This window comes from Gallinula chloropus, assembly GCF_964237585.1.
Source record: "Gallinula chloropus genome assembly, chromosome: 1".
Classification (NCBI taxonomy): Eukaryota; Metazoa; Chordata; class Aves; order Gruiformes; family Rallidae; genus Gallinula; species Gallinula chloropus.
This window is the reverse complement of record NC_140085.1, coordinates 118,920,752-118,936,980: the sequence shown is the minus strand read 5'-3', so window position 1 is coordinate 118,936,980 and position 16,229 is coordinate 118,920,752. Positions and strand designations below refer to the sequence as shown.

Here is a 16,229-nt window from a genome sequence, read left to right as displayed (position 1 = left end):
ATACCCAGAATTCACTCTCCAGTTAGGCCTCTGGGGGAAGAACTGTTGCCTTCTTCCTCCATTCATTGCTTGATGAAAGATGCCATGTCTGTCTTCTGCAGGCATGGTGAGGCCTGCGTCCCTTGTGTGCATCTCGGCTCTTTCTGTAATAGTCACTGAGAATCCAGCTGACTTTACTTGCCTGAGAACAATTAATATGCACGGAACTTAGCAGTCAGCCTATTTAAAAACACTGTTTTTTTAAAAAATAAACTATTTATTAAATCGATCCCATAAAAGTTGTGAGAGATGACGCAAGCGTCAGGAAGCGGTGCTCCCTGGTAACTAGCGAGCGGCCCTGCAAGTATGGCTGCTGCTTTGTTGCTGAGGGGTTGAGAAGGTGTTTCACCACTCAGATGTTCACTCCTTTTTGGTGTGAGGGCTACCCACTGCCTTCACTGATCAGCTTCCCCATTTTAACAGCGGGCCCGTGGGGGTGAGCCTGGCAAAGGCAAGCATGCTGAGACATGCTGGCAAGCTGAGGGAGCCAGCTGCGGCTGCCTGGCATGAGGACAAGGAGAGAAGAGAGTGTTGAGACTGTGTTTCTAGCTTGATTTTGCCATCTCTTCCTGCTCCTGAGCTGTGGGCAGAGAGTGTCATTGAGGCTGGGAGCTGATCCCTCCCTGGCCACCTCTAAGCTGTGGAGAAGTTCTGTGGAAGCAGATGCCAGAAAAGCCAACCTGTGCTCAGGATTTACTGGCAGTGCTGCCCCTGAGCTGGTCCCCCCCCAGCTGGCAGCACCATGCTATCTAGAGCCAGTGTACGATGGGTGGGTTCCACTTTGGGACACAGCATGCTCCTATCTGCCTGCAGCATATCATGAAGACTCAGCTGGGTCTGCTCTGGCTGAATGAGGTCCCTCAGGGCCAAAAGGAGTTCAGTCTTAGCGAGCACTGACTGCTTGGCTTTAACTCTGAAAGGAAGAAAGCTGGCTTGTCTCGGAGGAGACTCAGCTACACCACCCCTGCAGCAAGTGGTACTTTAATGAGTCCTTACTGCCCCAGGAAGTGGTAAAGTGTGTAAGTGTGACCCTGCAATGATGTTTCTGCCCTGCTCCCTGGGCAGATGTAGTCACTGATTTCCAGCTCTCATGGCCCTAGTTAGTAAAGTACACCCCCCTTTACAAGAAAAGTCTCTCCTGGGGAGGGTAGAGGCAGCCTGGTTTCTGTCTCAGTGTGTTTTGCTTTGTCCCTTTTTGTTAAACTTTAGGAGTTTAATGGGCTCTTTACATTTAGCTGAGCATGGTGGTCCCAACTCAGCTCATCCACTTACAATAAAATGATGTAATTTAGGAGGAAAACATATCTAAATTATCCTGATTGAAAATCAACAGATAAACTAAACATGCAGGAGTAACATGAGGCCCAGCAAGCTCTGGAGGAGGAAGGGAACGTCTTTCTGGATCTGAGCTTTCAGCCAAACTCCTCTTAGAAGCGAACAGATTGCCTCTGTACAGAATTATGTGGCAGGCTTCTGTCCAGGCATCCAGGAGCTGCATCAGACCCTGTGTGCTGCAATGAGTTGAGTTGGTGCAATCAGCAAATCTTTCCAGATGGAAACATGCTGTGACCATCGCGGCCAAGAACCAAGCAAGAAACCTCAGATGAAAAAAAGCAAATGGGTTTGTTCTGGAGACCTCATTTTGGAGAAATGCAATTAGTGTTTTACTGATTGGGTTCTGCATGCCGGTGACTTCTCTCTCAGATATCTTCGTGACCAAAGACAGCACCAGCACTGTGTTCGCACAGAGGTTAATGAGTAGGACCTACGTGAGGAATGAGGGCGGGAGGAGGACTTTGCTGTCCCTGTAGAAAATTCAGCATCATCAGAGTGCTGCCATCATCTGCTTGCTCATCCTATGGTGCATATTGCACCATTTGGATTTATTTATGTCACATTTTGGATTATGCTGTCCTTGACATAGAAACCATGCTTCTCTTTACATTTTCAGACTGGCCAGCAATTCAGGGCTACCACAGTATGAAGTCTTCTTCCAGCAGAAAGTAATACATGGGATTAGAAGTTAAAAGAGAACTAATGACATCTACTCCACCCTGTCGTAGGAAGAGGAGACACCTGCTTCCATTTTATCCTTACAGATGTCTGTTTCCTGATGGAACATGGCTGTCCCTGGAGAAAGCAGGATGAAATTTAAACAGAGGCTTCCAGTGAAATGTTACGGTTTTGCATACCCATGAGGATAACCACTGTAGAAGTGTCCTTATTAAAGCCTGACCAAAGAAGCAGTGTTTACATTTGATGGATATAGTCTTAAGATTTGAGGTCAGGGTTACAAATGAGACAAACCTGTTTGGGATGATTCACATGGGAGACCCTTTCTGTGATTGCTGTAAAATTCCCAACTGGTTAATCTCAACTTGGATCTAGAGGAAGAAAATACTGGTGCTCTCAGAGTTGAGAGGGTAAGTGTGGGCACCACCTTTAGCTCTTGTGGCTTTAGTGGCTGAGCAGCTTGCTTGTCTTTCTGGGGAGCAGCGCCTGGGGGGGGCACTCAGAGCTGTAGTGCATGGGCAGCTGATGCACATTACTTATGGATTCATGTTCCTGTCAGAGAGGTTTTGAAGTCACCAGAAGTCACCAGAGACTGCTACAAACATACTATAGTTACAAAAGTTGTTTATTGCCAGCACCATGTAATCACTGGGAATAGTAATTATTATCCTCCCCACCCTGTTAACTCCTTAAGAATCAGAAGCTGTAAAATTGTGCTTAATTTTCTTCTCTAGTTCTCCCTTAGCAGTTCTTTAACACAGTGTCGTGCAGTTGGGGGACACTGATGTGAATGCCATCCCAGGGGGTTCAGGGTGTTATGCAAAAGGATGATGTAAGTGCCTGACTGGTGCAGCATCTTCCAAAGACGGAGAGTTCTTTCAAATGACTAGACCCCTTCACCTGTGAAAAGACAGGCATCATTAATATTCTTCTAGGGCATTTTGAACAGTTAGTACCAGCATGAAAAGAAATGTCAGGCTCCTATATGTCTCCTTGTTATTATGGTGCTTTTACATAAGTGCGAGTACATTTAGATGGGCTAAAAAGGGGTTCTTAATGAAGCAGAGAAGATAATAATATATTTCTGAAAAAATGAGAAACTGGAGAAGATAAAAGGCTTCAGATTTGAACAATGTGGGAAATGGATGGGGCTGATGCAAGCTAATGAATCCGCTTTTGGGCAGGAGAGGCTATAATCACGTCTGATGTAAACACCACAGCCATCACGTAGCATAAAGCAGTACACCTGTTGGGCCTGCACAGCTGCCTTTCTTGTGTGTGCTGAATGCTTAACTGGATTTTTATCTAGTGAGGACAGTGTGCAAATTTGTATGCAAATCTCACTGCCAAACCTACTTTTTAAATGCTGTATTGCAACTTAAACACATGGGCAGCATGAAGGCATTAAAATCCTGTGTCCAGGTGACCAGCGCTGCTTATTTTCTGTGTTGGCTGTTTGGCAGTAGTGTCCAGCACATTGTCAGGGCAGCACAGGCCTGTTCTATTCTTGAAAGGCAAAACCTGGGTAATGGGTGCTGATGTCTTATCTCCCCCCAGCTTTGCTGTGCCAGCTTGTAACTTCACTGCTGTGGGAGGTACATGTTGCATAGACCCCATGCTCATCACAGACTTCTCCGTCCTTTTTAAGCCTGATATCCCTGACCTTAGCAGCGCTGGCAGAGCAGACGCATGCAGACTCAAACCTGAGACCCCTCCCCCCTCTAGGAAGACTGGGGGTGAAGTTGGGGCAATAAAAGGGGGATTTTGGGTGTGCCAAGTTTGCTCTTCCTTTGCTAACCATGCCATGGCAGCTGCCAGCTGCCAGCTTCCCTACATTTTGGTGTTGACAGCAAGCTCACAGCAATATTGTACCTGTGCAGCTGTGGTGCTTTTAGGGGACTGGCCTTGCTGGGAGAGCAGACAGGAGCATAAGCTGCCGGGCTCTTGGCTGGGTCAAAACCACAATACTTGCAGACCAAGACACCCTTGCTGTGTGCTGAAGGAAATGGTAAAAGCATTTGGCTGCTGATCACCCTCCAACGCCTACCATGACACCACCTCCTCCTCCTCCTCTGCTGGGCAAGGAAGGAAGGGGGAGTCCCACAGCACACAGCATCCGTGGCTGTGCTGCCAGTCACCTGGTGCTAAAAATACAGCGACAGTTGGGATAGTGGAGTAAGGGTAGCATATGCACACATAGTCAGGGCTAATCCAGGCAATTTTATCTGCTCTAGATTATCTGCTTGTTTACAGAGAAGCTGATTTTTCCAGGCAACTAGTTGGAGGCACCTGCCTGCAGCTTCAGGAAGACTGCGCTGTGTAAATGTGCATTCAGAGGATGAGTTCTGGTATAACTTATGGTGGTGAAGCCGACTTGTTACTGAGCTCTAAACAAGGCTCAAAAAAGAAATGTTAAAAAATAAGGCAAACCCTGTCTGGCAAACAGGTCTTTGATTTTTCACCCCACTGTGCAAAGAGCAAATCCTCTCGTGCAGCCGCACAGGGTTCACCTCTTTTTTGAAAGAATGTCCCAAGGGTTGTTATTCTCATTTACAGTCTGCAAACACCATTCTTACCCTGCAAACTTTGAGTTCCTCTTGTAAGTCACGCTACAAATCCCCCTTCGTGAGCAATGTGTCTTTCAAGATGATTATTGTCTCCCTAGTTAAATTTTAACACTGGGATGAGAAAAGACCTTTGTCCTAGAGATAAATTCAGAGGTGTTATGAGGTAATCACCCTGGAAAGAATGGACTTAATCTCAGTTTCGAAAAAGGTAATCCTCCTCAGCCTGTACAGTTGATGTTCGAAAGAAAGAGCTCTGCCATACTAATTGGCACAAACTTTTTATTTAGTCAGCTGGTAACTTTTAAAATTTATTGTTATGTATTTTCATGCAAAAGACACATGTTTAGCCTTGATTCTGTAGAACACTTAAACGAAGCTCTGTGAATGCCTGTAATTCAGTGCAGTTCAAAACTCTGGGTGCCACTATCTGAGTGCTAGAAATTTTCCTCTTAGTCAAAACGGTTAAATAAACACATAAATAAAATAAGGTGTAAGCATAGGAGTGCATTTTTGCTGCTTTTTAAATGTACTCGTAAGCAGATGAAGCTAGATGACCTGCCGTAGCCCAGCCTCTCAGGAACGTGGCTAGCGCTGTGCAGCAACTGATACTTTCTGTGTGGGTGGAAATGGCAATGTGAAGCACAGGCCAATGAATAAATCACCACACAGGAGAAATAAATGGAACAACTAGTAAGATAAAATGAAACACTTTCAATAAAGGGGAGATTCCTGAACTTTTTGTCCACTGAAGTCCTGTAAACCAGGATCTTCCTGGCTGCTGACTGCCTTCCAGATGGAGATGAAACTCATAGCCCTTCACTGGCAGAGTGTGGCCAGCTTCCGCCAGCTCTGGATGATGCAGCCTTGGCTCACCTTCCCTAAATTGACTGGCATGTCCTCTGCAAGCAAAAGAGTTAGGACAAGTCACTGCAGCTGGAGATCTGCCCTTGGCAATGCATACAGTAGCCAGCATGACGAGGAGGATCAAAGTCTTGAGTGAAGGGGAAAAAAAATAAATACAGCCTGGAAGGAATGGTCATTTATCACATGCACATTGCCCTGGTGAACTTGCTGAAGTACACGGAGTTGTCAACTTGTTATCCTGTAACCTTTGGGAATGTATTTCTTCACCTCTTCTCCAAGATAAGCAGCTTACCTCCCTGCAGCCAAACCCTGCAGGCCAGCCCCAGCTGTACTCTGCAAGTCTGAGTGCCTCGAATGGTGCAGGGGGATGGCTGCCAGCGCGGAAGAAGGCGCCAAAATTCTGTTGCAAGCAGGGTTTGGACCCAACGGTGCCTGTCCTGAAGTCTTCTCTGCTTTCTGGGGTGTGCTGGCTGCCTCTCGTTTGCAAGGTGCTTACCTCCTGCCTGCCCAGCTCCCTCCACCTACCCCCCACTATCCTCTGAAGGGCCAGAGGGCACCACAGGAGAGATCCAGCATGGCCGCAAAGCCATCATGGTGTTGCCTGTGTGTTGAAGTCAAATTGGGCAGGTTGTTTCAACACAGGGCAAGGAGATGTGGTGGAAAACAATTTTAATAGGGTCATTGTGGGTTAGTTCATTTCAAGGATAACTACCTGAAATTAGTAACATTTTTGAAAGGGAAATAATGTCTCAAGAAAGAAGCAACACATAAATATTTTCCAGCTTCCAGAAGAAGCTGGAAAAATTTATTACTCCTGTAACTTTTATTCCTAAAGTCATGAAGCTGTCAGAGACTTTCCCCCACCACTCCCCTCCTTCCCTTCTGCAGTTGCAGACATGGTAGAGGGGAAGACTGAGGGCCAGCAGCAGAGAGGGCCTAGAGGTACTCTGTGCCCTCTTTCCCCACCACTTCATCCTGTGGGGTCTGCAGGGCTGTGTTGATGCTGATGGCGGCTCAGGACCTCCACTAGTGTGGGCAGCCTCATCCTCACAGTCCTCTGTGGGGTTCTCTACCCATGACAAGAGCTGTGCTGCTACTGCTGCCATGTTGTCTGCGCCAAAGCTGAGCCACCCTGCATGGTGCGGGCGCTGGCTCTGCAGAGCCACAGGCCCACTTGGAGGCAACATTTTAACTAAACTACAAGAGGGGGTTCCAGCCTCCAATGCGGGTTTATGTGGCCCTAAGTACAAAGGGCCTGAGAAGGTGGCTTTTTGTGACAGAAAGCCTGGCTGATCCCTAGGCACTGACTGCAGCAGAATGCAAACATGGTGGATATTTTTCCAGCATGTTGGTTTGAAAAGCAGACCAAGCGCTGCAGGGCCAGATGGGATAGTGCTTGAAAAAAACCCATCCCGCACAACAAAATAAGGTCCCCTTCAAAAAGCAACCTCAACCCGTATGCAACTGGAAAGAGCAGACCTACTGTGGCGCCAACATCCCATTTGCATGGCCTTCCTTCCCCTGGCCAGTCGTTTGCATTTACGCTGAAGCCTGCCCGATGCTGGCTGCGGAGGGCAGTTGCAGCTGGGCACAAGGGCCACAGAATCCGATGTGTCCATCGCCAACAGTCCTTTGTGGGGAGACATTTTCACCTCCGATGTGGAGTATAGGGGAGGTCAGGCAGCAGATGAACAGATGGAGATACCATGCCAGGAGCAAGCCATGCACAGCTAAACATTAAACCTGTCTGGGAAAGCCTGAAAGAAAACCATGTTATCTGAGACAAAAAAAAATTATAAGAGAGTGCTCTGTTGCCATACCACACAGTGACCTGGCTGCTTATGCTTCTGACTCAATGTGCTCTCCTATTTTATGTCAGGGACAGGTCTGGATCTGCCTTTCCACCAAGACACCTGTGTATCTAAAGGCTTATAGCATGGCTGTCAATACACAAGTCCACGTTACAGGAGCTGTAGAATGCCCTTGTGTGCTGTGGGGTGGCTGCAGAGCCTGGCAGGAATCTGGTGGCATGAGCGCTGTGGGATAAGTTGGAGAGGCTTCTGGCTTGCAGGGGTTAACCAGCTATTAACTCAGGATGCCTGAAGGCATGGCTTGGGCACAGAGATTTGAGGATTTATATCTTTTCGTGTTGCTTTCCCTGTTGTGTTTTTCAGCCTGGAGCACATCCCAGCTGTCCTGAGCCCAGAACACTGTCAGTGGATTGAGAGCAAGATGTTTTTGCCTAGAAAGAAACTGAGTTGCTCCAAGTCCCTGTTGGCTTTAGGGAGCTTCCTTTAGGGCAGTCGATTTGCTGTGTCTGCCAGCCAGGCACTAAGTGTGCTTCTACACAGTTTGGAAAACAGAGGTTTTTCTCCTCAGATACATAAGAGCAAATGTTGGCTGTGACAAGACTAGCTCATGCTTTCCAAACCCCCCTGGTTCTAAGTTTGTCTTGCAACAGAGCCAAGAGTGGTATTATAAAAATGTCTATAGGTAGCCACTTTGCGTGCAAGCATGTGCCTGAATACACCTGTAATTCCTGATTACATGCCAAAATAGAATGCTGTTTTATGTGTGTGAGGTAGTGAGAAGTATGGCTTCTCAATAGCAAAGAACAAGATCTACAAAATGATCACAAAGAAAGAGATGATTGACTTGTTAGTTACAGGTTCTTCATTTATGAGAACACCTAATAAGTTTTTTGGCTAGAAGTTTCTGTGAAGTAATATTTTCTAAAAACAGTAACTCTTGGTTCTTGCATTGAGGCGCATTTGACATTCGAATACCACAATGTGCTTTACAGAGTTGGGACCCTGAAAGGAGAGGGAGGCCCTGGCTTGGTGACTTTCCCTGGGTGGTATTTGAATTCAGTGGCAGGGCTAGGTTTATTATTAAGACTTACTGGTTTCTTGTGCTATCATAGCAACCATGGACCAGGACTCCAATATGCCAGTTTTTCAGAATACAAACTCTGCCTCTGCTAGAGGCACTGCCCTGGAGAGCTGAGAGAAAGGAGGGATCACACACTGCACCACAATGCCGCTTAGAAAAGCAGCATCCAAGCAGATGTAAACATATTTTAGGAAGCCTTTGCTTCACTTTGCTGGCCCTGATCAGCATTAGTCACAAGGATGCTGCATGGCAGAGGGTTGTGCATACAGAGGTGTGGTTCAGGAGGGCAGGACCTGCCTTGTGTATTTTATACCCTGCCTTGCCATGGGGAAATCAAGGAGGTGATAGGATGGGAAAGAGGTAAATAGAAGGAGATTTTACTTCAGTAGGGTAGGTGATTCTCCCCTCTGTATCTGCTCTGTGTCACAGAAGCCTTCACAACAGAACAGAGCAATGTGCTAGGAGGATAAAAAGAACCGTGTATGTGCTTTTAACACTGCAAACCAGACAGAAAGGTAAGACTTGTTCTTCAGATGTTTCCAGATAGAAGAGGCAGTTTGCAGTAAAAGCCCACTGTTTTAACAGGAAAATTGAATACTGCTTGACAGTGCTTCTCCTGATGGGATCGTACTCCACACCAGCACTCTGCATTGCTCCCATATGGAACAGATGCTGTTATTATTGCTGCTCAGAGGCAGAACTAAGATTAAGAATTTCCTTGTACAGATACTCCTCTGTCATTACATAACCTGAGTATTTAACATGCGCTAAATTTTCTTTGCAAATTGGCTTCTGTGGGGGTATTCACATTTTTAAAAAGCTGTTTCCTTCCCAAGACATGCAGTCATGCTATAGCCTTAGTTTGATTTGATTATGAAATGAAGTGAGTAAGGGGCTGTGGGATCTCATTGCTTTAAAAAAATATGAAGTACAATTACACAAGCATAGGAGTAGCAATGTGAGGCTGGGATGCACATGGTACTGTTGTGATGCTAAAAAGATGCATGCAACAGATCATAGGCGGTTCTTTGTAAGGCACCTACCATAAACTGAAACAACAATGCTGAGAGGTAACATTCACCCTTATTCAATGGATTAGGGAGAGAAAAGATTAAATCACACTTGAGACAACTGTCTGGCTGCCCCAAAAAACTTCATTTTCATGCTAAGTGTAGTTTTAAAATGTCATCCTGAAAAATGTGTGACATTTTAATGGACTGATTGCCAAGATTCTCAGATCTGTTAATTTGCATATGAATCACAGCATCAAATATTATGGAAGAAGGATAAGAAACTAGAATTATGAGAGAATACCTTGCATTCCCCTTAGTTAAACATATGGTGGGAGGATTGTCTCTTGGAAATCTAGTATTACAAAGGCAAATGAGATTAAAAAATACAGTGATACTCCCATTTATGCCCGTGGCTGGTTGCTATTGCATGTGGTCTTTTTTTTTTTTTACAGCTGTGTATGAACAGTAGCCTGGATGTTGCCTACTCTTTCATTAAGCTGCATAGCATGTTACAGCATCATGACAGTCACTAGTGCAGCCCGAGGACGGGTTGCACTGTTGCATTCCCTCCCCTGTGTTTCTGACACAGCCCCAATAAAGTCAGCGGGATTTCACCAATGTCTTCCGATTGTCTCTCTCCAGGAAAGAGATGTCAGGTTGCTCTCAAAAATGATGGAGCCAAAACAAGCACCAGTTCTGAAACTCCCTTGCACTTCAGTCACAGAAAGCAAAGGAGCCTGTGCTACGCCATTAGCTACCGTACGCCAGGGTCCGTGACTAGGCTTGTGGGAGTGAAGCGCATGCATAAACACTGGCTGGATTAAGGTTTATGGTGAGAGAAAATCCTTCCAACTGAAACAAGACTTCCTATCAGGATCTAACTCTCAAACAGTTTCCGTGGGAGAAGGGTCAAGTTCCTTACAGCAGGTTTTCTCATCTGTTGTAACTAGCTCGGCGCAGGACTTGGCATATCCTGAACAATTGTTTATAGCTCCTGCACAGCACATCTGGTTTGGGAGCTGATTTGTGACGGAAATACGCTTGAATGGAAATGGTAAATTTGATTTACTTGTGAAAAAGAAGTAAAGAGTTTCGCAGCAGCACAATCTGGGTCACAATGTACTTTGGATTATAAGATTTAGTACAGAAAAAAGGCCCAAACCACATAATTCAGATCCAACTCTCAAGCATCAGAAGTTTGAGGTTAATCAAAGCTAGGGTTTAGTTCATCCATTCATGAAGATGTCTGTGAAGCTTGGAGCCGACCCTGTGCTTGGATCTTCCCATCTCCCTTGGAGTCCCCCAGGACTGTTCAAATCCAAGGATCAGACCCTTTTGTAGTTTTCAGCAGAAAGCCCAAAACCACACACACAGACACACACACAACTGTTTAGAAAGCAGCTTGGGCAGAAAGAGGCGCCAGCAGACAGAACCGGCTGTGGGTCTGTCCTGCCTCTCTGGAGATGTGCCAACAGTTATAGGGTAGAGGGATTGGTGTTTCAAGGGAATATTGATCTCCCTGAGAAATCGGAGAGTGGCTGAAGTAATAGAGCTTTGTGCAAAACAAAAAGACTAAACATGGGAAATGGCAGTGGCGGGGGGGAGGGGGAAACAAGAGGTAAGCTCAGAATTAATATGCAGAAACAACAGGAGAATAAATCTGAATTCCCAGAGCAGGAAGCGGGGTTTGTTCTTCAGTGGTGAGCAGACAGACACCTGCTAGAGATGTTGAGCTTCCTAAGGTGTTTTCTGGGTTCTAGGGGGGGAGAAAGTTTGGCTCCCACCTGCTCATCTCTCTGAAAAACAAGCTAAGATGCCACACATGGCTTTGGACTTTGCAGAGGCACAGCACTAACTAGTGATACCCCTGTTGCTAACACACCCAGCAGAGGTGGTGAAGCAGCCTTGGGAACTGAGACGAGGAGGACCAGAGCAACATGCATGATGCTTTGCTGGCTGCACGCCTGTGGCTGCCGGTGGGGGATGTCAGCAAGTCACTGATCCCACCAGCAATGCTGTGCCATGAACTGATCCTGTCCAATGAAACCCCCAGGAACAGTTTCAGTCTTTCCCAGTGGGAGAAACAGGAGCATGGCTGTGTGGCTCGGCTCTCGGGGCACAAGGAAGGGGAATTTCTTCCAGCCTCCCCTTTGGCAAGGTGGTGCATGGGAGTCCATGACTTATCCCTTGCTGTCCATTTGAATGACTGCAGCTCCAGCAGAGCTTGGCTCACAACCTTTACAAAGTGATCCAGGGAAGTGAAGCTCTTTCGGCATTGGGCTTACGATGCAAGTATAACACAACAGGATGTTCCTAAAGCTTCTCCTCTTAAGGAGAACTGACCCGACCCTCTCCTTTACAGACCCTCACCTTGTATTCATTATGAAAACTTTCATCATTAGGAACAAGACAGTTCTCACGTGAATGCATATGCAAAAGAAAACAAGTACAACACCCATTTCTGTATAAGAATATATTATTTAGCAGATCAGTTTAAAAGTTAAAAAAAAAAATATCTGTACATCTTTGAAGGTGTCTCTTCTTGTTGCTTTTTGCATCCACGAGGGTAAAAATACACTTGCACAGTGGTTTCAGCTTTGTGCTCCCTTCTTTGCTCGTGCTGACGGATCTTGTGCCGTCCAGCTGTATCAGGCCACAAAGCAAACCTGCAAACTCACTAAGGTTTCTTCTTACTTCTGCTATTGTAGAAAAACAAACAAACAAATGCATCCACTATGCTAGGGCTCTGAATGTACCGTGAACGCTATAAAACTCAGAGAATAATAGAGAGGAATGTGTCATTAGGGCCTACTAGGCAAATAAAAATATATGCCAGGACCCCTGTCAGAATATAAGCATCTGTAAACTATGCTGTAGTAAGCATACTGCTGTACACGTATATGTAGTATCTTGACTAAACCAACTTTTGGGTTTGGATGCCAGTGGATCATTTCCCAGAAGAGGCTCCTTAGGTAAAACTCCGCTTTGTCTCTACGGACTGACTCTACAAAAAGGCAAATCTGCTGAAGATCTGAGCCGCGCTGCAACCTGTGCAGTGTCCGCAGGGCAAGTCCTGCTTGGGGGGGCTGCAGTGGGCGTGCTGGAGCCAGGGGAGCCCTTGGTGCCCAATGGCAGCAGCACCTGGGCGAGCAGGCTGCAGGCTGTAGAAAAGGCGCCTGGGCAGGCAAGCAGGGCATCCGTGCCTGCCACCTCTCCGCATTCATGGTCCCAGTTGGATTTTGATGTCGCCACCATGCCTGTTTGGCAAACACAGCATTTCTCAAAACCAGAATAACCTTAGGGCTTTATGTTCGGCTCAAAGGCTCTTTCGTCTCACTTTTCGGTGCTGCTGGTGGTCAAATTGTCACTTTTCTTTTTCTGCAACTGAAACGAAGAGCAAAGCAGGATTAAGCACCCCGACTTAACACAGTGCCGCCTTCCATCGCTGCTGTGAGGCGAACGCTCGGCTCTGCACCAGGCATGTGCAGCATTTCTCAGGAAATAACAGGCAGCAGCTTGACAGATCACAGGCACCGTTTAATCCAAACAGCTCTGGATGTATGTCCTGAGTAAACAGCGCTTGGTCTTTCTCATCATCTGCCGTGCTAGGCTCTCAGATTATTAACTAACTCTTCTTGTTTCAGGGTATTTCTAAATTCAGGCAGCTCCCATTTCCCTAAGGCCTCTCATGCCAATACACCATAATTAAAGCTCCATCAGTTTGTATAAAGTTTCTGTTTTGACAGCTTCTGTATACCAGAAGTAAAATCTCCACCCAATTTACGAGATGAACAGGACTCAGAAAGCCTGTTCCTATTTGAGTTCTTCTTCCCTCCTTAGAGAAATGTTCCATGCTCAACTGAAGAATGCCTGGAAGTCTTTTTTCTCCTTTATAACTTGGTGCCCTCAAAGCATGTGCTTTTTGATTAGTCAACCTTAGTAACTGTGCTGCTGAGGGGCTTTTCCTCCAAAGCACTTGGGAGGAGGTGGGAGCTACAGCAGAAAACTACAGTTTGCCTCATCCAGCCAGGGATGATCAAGTGAATGAACCTTCATTTCCCACATATCAAACAATATCAGCAGAACTAGTGCTCCAGGGCACTTCCCAATTTATTTTGATGACAGAGTGACTGATAATATCCTGTCTACATGATAAATTTGTTCATGTCAGAAAACCCCTATACTGTGATGCCATTTGGGCTGGTTTTGCTGTCTGCTTTGGCAGGGAACAGAGGCACTGGAAGAGGCGTGCAAGGCAGGCGTGCAGACCCGGCGCCACAGGCTGCAGGGCGCTGCTGGAGCCAGGCCTGCACACCGGCTGCTGCATCGCTGGTGTGGGGCACCTGCTCCCAGGGTCTGGCTGCTGTCTCTGTCCTGTCAGGCAATGCAGACGTGGCTGGAGAGAGCAAACTTGGTTACATGTATATAGAATCATACAATCATAGAATGTATTGGGTTGGAAGGGACCTTTAAAGGCCATCTAGTCCACCCCCATGCAGTAAGCAGGCACATCTTCTAGATCAGGTGGCTCAGAGCCCCATCAAGCCTGACCTTGAATATCTCCAGGGATGGGGCCTCTACTACCTCTCTGGGCAACCCGTTCCAGTGATTTACCAAATATACCCTACCTCCAGTAAGCTTTACATGTCAAAATGGGAGACACTCTGTGAATGGAGGTCCCCGCTCAGCCTGAGTCATAAGACAGCTGCACTTGTGTTTAATCCCACTGGATGCTGTGTGTATGTGACATAGAATTTCAGGCACATCCTTGATGACAGACATGTCAGCAGAAGTTTCTTTCCAGAAGAGAAACGTATGCATTAGTGGTGCAGTGCCTTGAACCGCCTGCCCCCAGGTCATGTCACTGCAATCTAGCCCTGGCTTACTCTTTCCCAGGGGAGTGAAGCTCCTTTTTGGAAGAGGTGCTTGCTAACATGCTCCCCTCGGGTGGTTATCTCTGGGTTTTGCCTCCAGGTCCCTCTCTTGCTAACAGCTCCCTTCCTATAGCTGTGCTAGTGCAGTGCCTGGTGTACTCTGCAACAGCACGTTCTTGCACACTTATGGCTTGTGGTACACATCTTCCTCCAGCCAGGTGTAATGAATGTGTTTCTCATGATAATTATTATGCTGAAAGCATTCCTACTGTTTGGAATTAAACTGCTATTAAATTACAATGTTTGACTTACTCAATCATAACATTTGCTCTATCAATAAGATATTTAGAGCTTACCTCTTTCATAGCATCATCTATCTGTTTTAATTCCTCATAGCGGTCCCTGGATTCCCACAGGGGCTGGAGCATCACCTCCTCCACTTCTGGAAACAGCTAGGTAAAAACAAGGGAGAGAATATCAACATTTCCTCTTGCATTCATTAACCTGTACATGCTAGACACCGGCTGATCGGCAGCATGGGAACTCCACATCCTCATTTCCCTGGCTGGCTAAACACCTGCCAGAGCAAATGCTGGAGCTCTGCATGCCCCCCACTTCTGCTTCTGGCCCTGGGGGACTTACCTTTGTTACTGTTTCAAACATGGGGATGAGAACGAACTTGAGGAAGCCGATCTGTGCTGTCGGCTTGGTCACTTTATCACGGTCCATGAATGGTGCCACTGGAAGCCCCTCTGATTTTTCCCGGTCGCTCTGGAACAAAGCCAGAGTTAACGAATATTAATCTCGGCTAGAAGGCAGTGAGGAGAGTAATGTACCAAGTAGCTCTCCTCCTGAAGAGTGGTAGCCCCCAGACACAGATCTCAGTGGTGTCTGAAGGCTCTGCAGAACAGCAGTGTGCTGCCCTTGGGCAAGGGTACACTGCTTTGTCAAGAGCAAGCATCTGAATAAAGAGAACTCTGCTCGGTTACACCTGCACAGTGCTGGCATGAAAGCATTCAGCTCCAGGCTTACAGGACAATGAAGCCACCTGGTTCCCTTTGCAAACCCGTAGGATTTGGGAGGTAAACTATTCCTGAGCATTCTGAAAGGTGGTAATGGCTTTTGCCACTCTGCAAGAGAAACAACAGGCTTTTCATTTCCTCTCCATTCTCCAGAGAGGGATTATTTTCAGGTATTCAACCAGAAATTACATATCCTTGATTAAAACCAGTTCTGGCGAGCTGGGTCAATGGAGAACAGTTCCATTACCTGCAAAGGTTTTACCAAGCTACCTACTTGATCACATGGGGGTTCATGTGCAAGAAGGTCACAGACTGTGAGTGCAAAGAATATATCCTGTGGCAGACTTTATCTCTCAATTATTGGGACTTTCAGCACAAAGGGCTTTTGCTGGGCAGCCCAAACAGTAAGGCACACAAATACTGTAGTTTTGAGTAAAAAAGCTGCAGACACAGTGAGCAAGGAGTGTGTCTGTCACCTCAGATGAGGTGTCTGTCTCTTCTGAGAAGCTGACCTCAGCACATACCCTATCAAGGTACAGACAAAAGACACAAGAAAGCTCTGGCATCTCCTCCTCAGAGCATCGAAGCTGTGTGACTCTGGGATCCCACTGCAGCAGCATGTGGCACACTGCTCAGGAGCCCTTGTGCCAGAGGCAGCTGGGGCTGCTCTTCCAGGGATCCTTTTTTTGAGCAATCAGAAAGTGTGTCCAGCTGGGAATCCAGCAGTGGTCTGGCGAGCCTAAAGTCTGACTGCACACCTCAGCAAGTTGTCTGCTTTCTCTTCTGGCAAATGTTAACATGCAGTGAAAATTATCTAAACTAGTTCCTCTGTGGTATTTGCTATCATTTACTTGACAGCTTTCTCTTGCCACCGCCATTACCCTTTTGGCTCAAAAAATAATTTATATGTCAAAGAAACTTGCAAAGCAGCCCATTTACAGACAA

General features: G+C 46.6%; 1 protein-coding gene across 1 annotated transcript in view; it reads right to left on the bottom strand.

Moving 5' to 3' along the window:
• Positions 1-12,721: 12,721 nt before the first annotated feature.
• The window catches only part of PDE9A (phosphodiesterase 9A), a gene marked incomplete at both ends in the record, with an annotated part of 51,299 nt that continues 47,791 nt past the window's right edge, over positions 12,722-16,229 (bottom strand). Inside the window, 3 exons of the mRNA XM_084272910.1 lie at positions 12,722-12,772; positions 14,619-14,714; positions 14,905-15,033. Coding sequence (XP_084129036.1) covers positions 12,722-12,772; positions 14,619-14,714; positions 14,905-15,033 — 276 coding nt within the window. The remainder of the gene's footprint in view (positions 12,773-14,618; positions 14,715-14,904; positions 15,034-16,229) is intronic.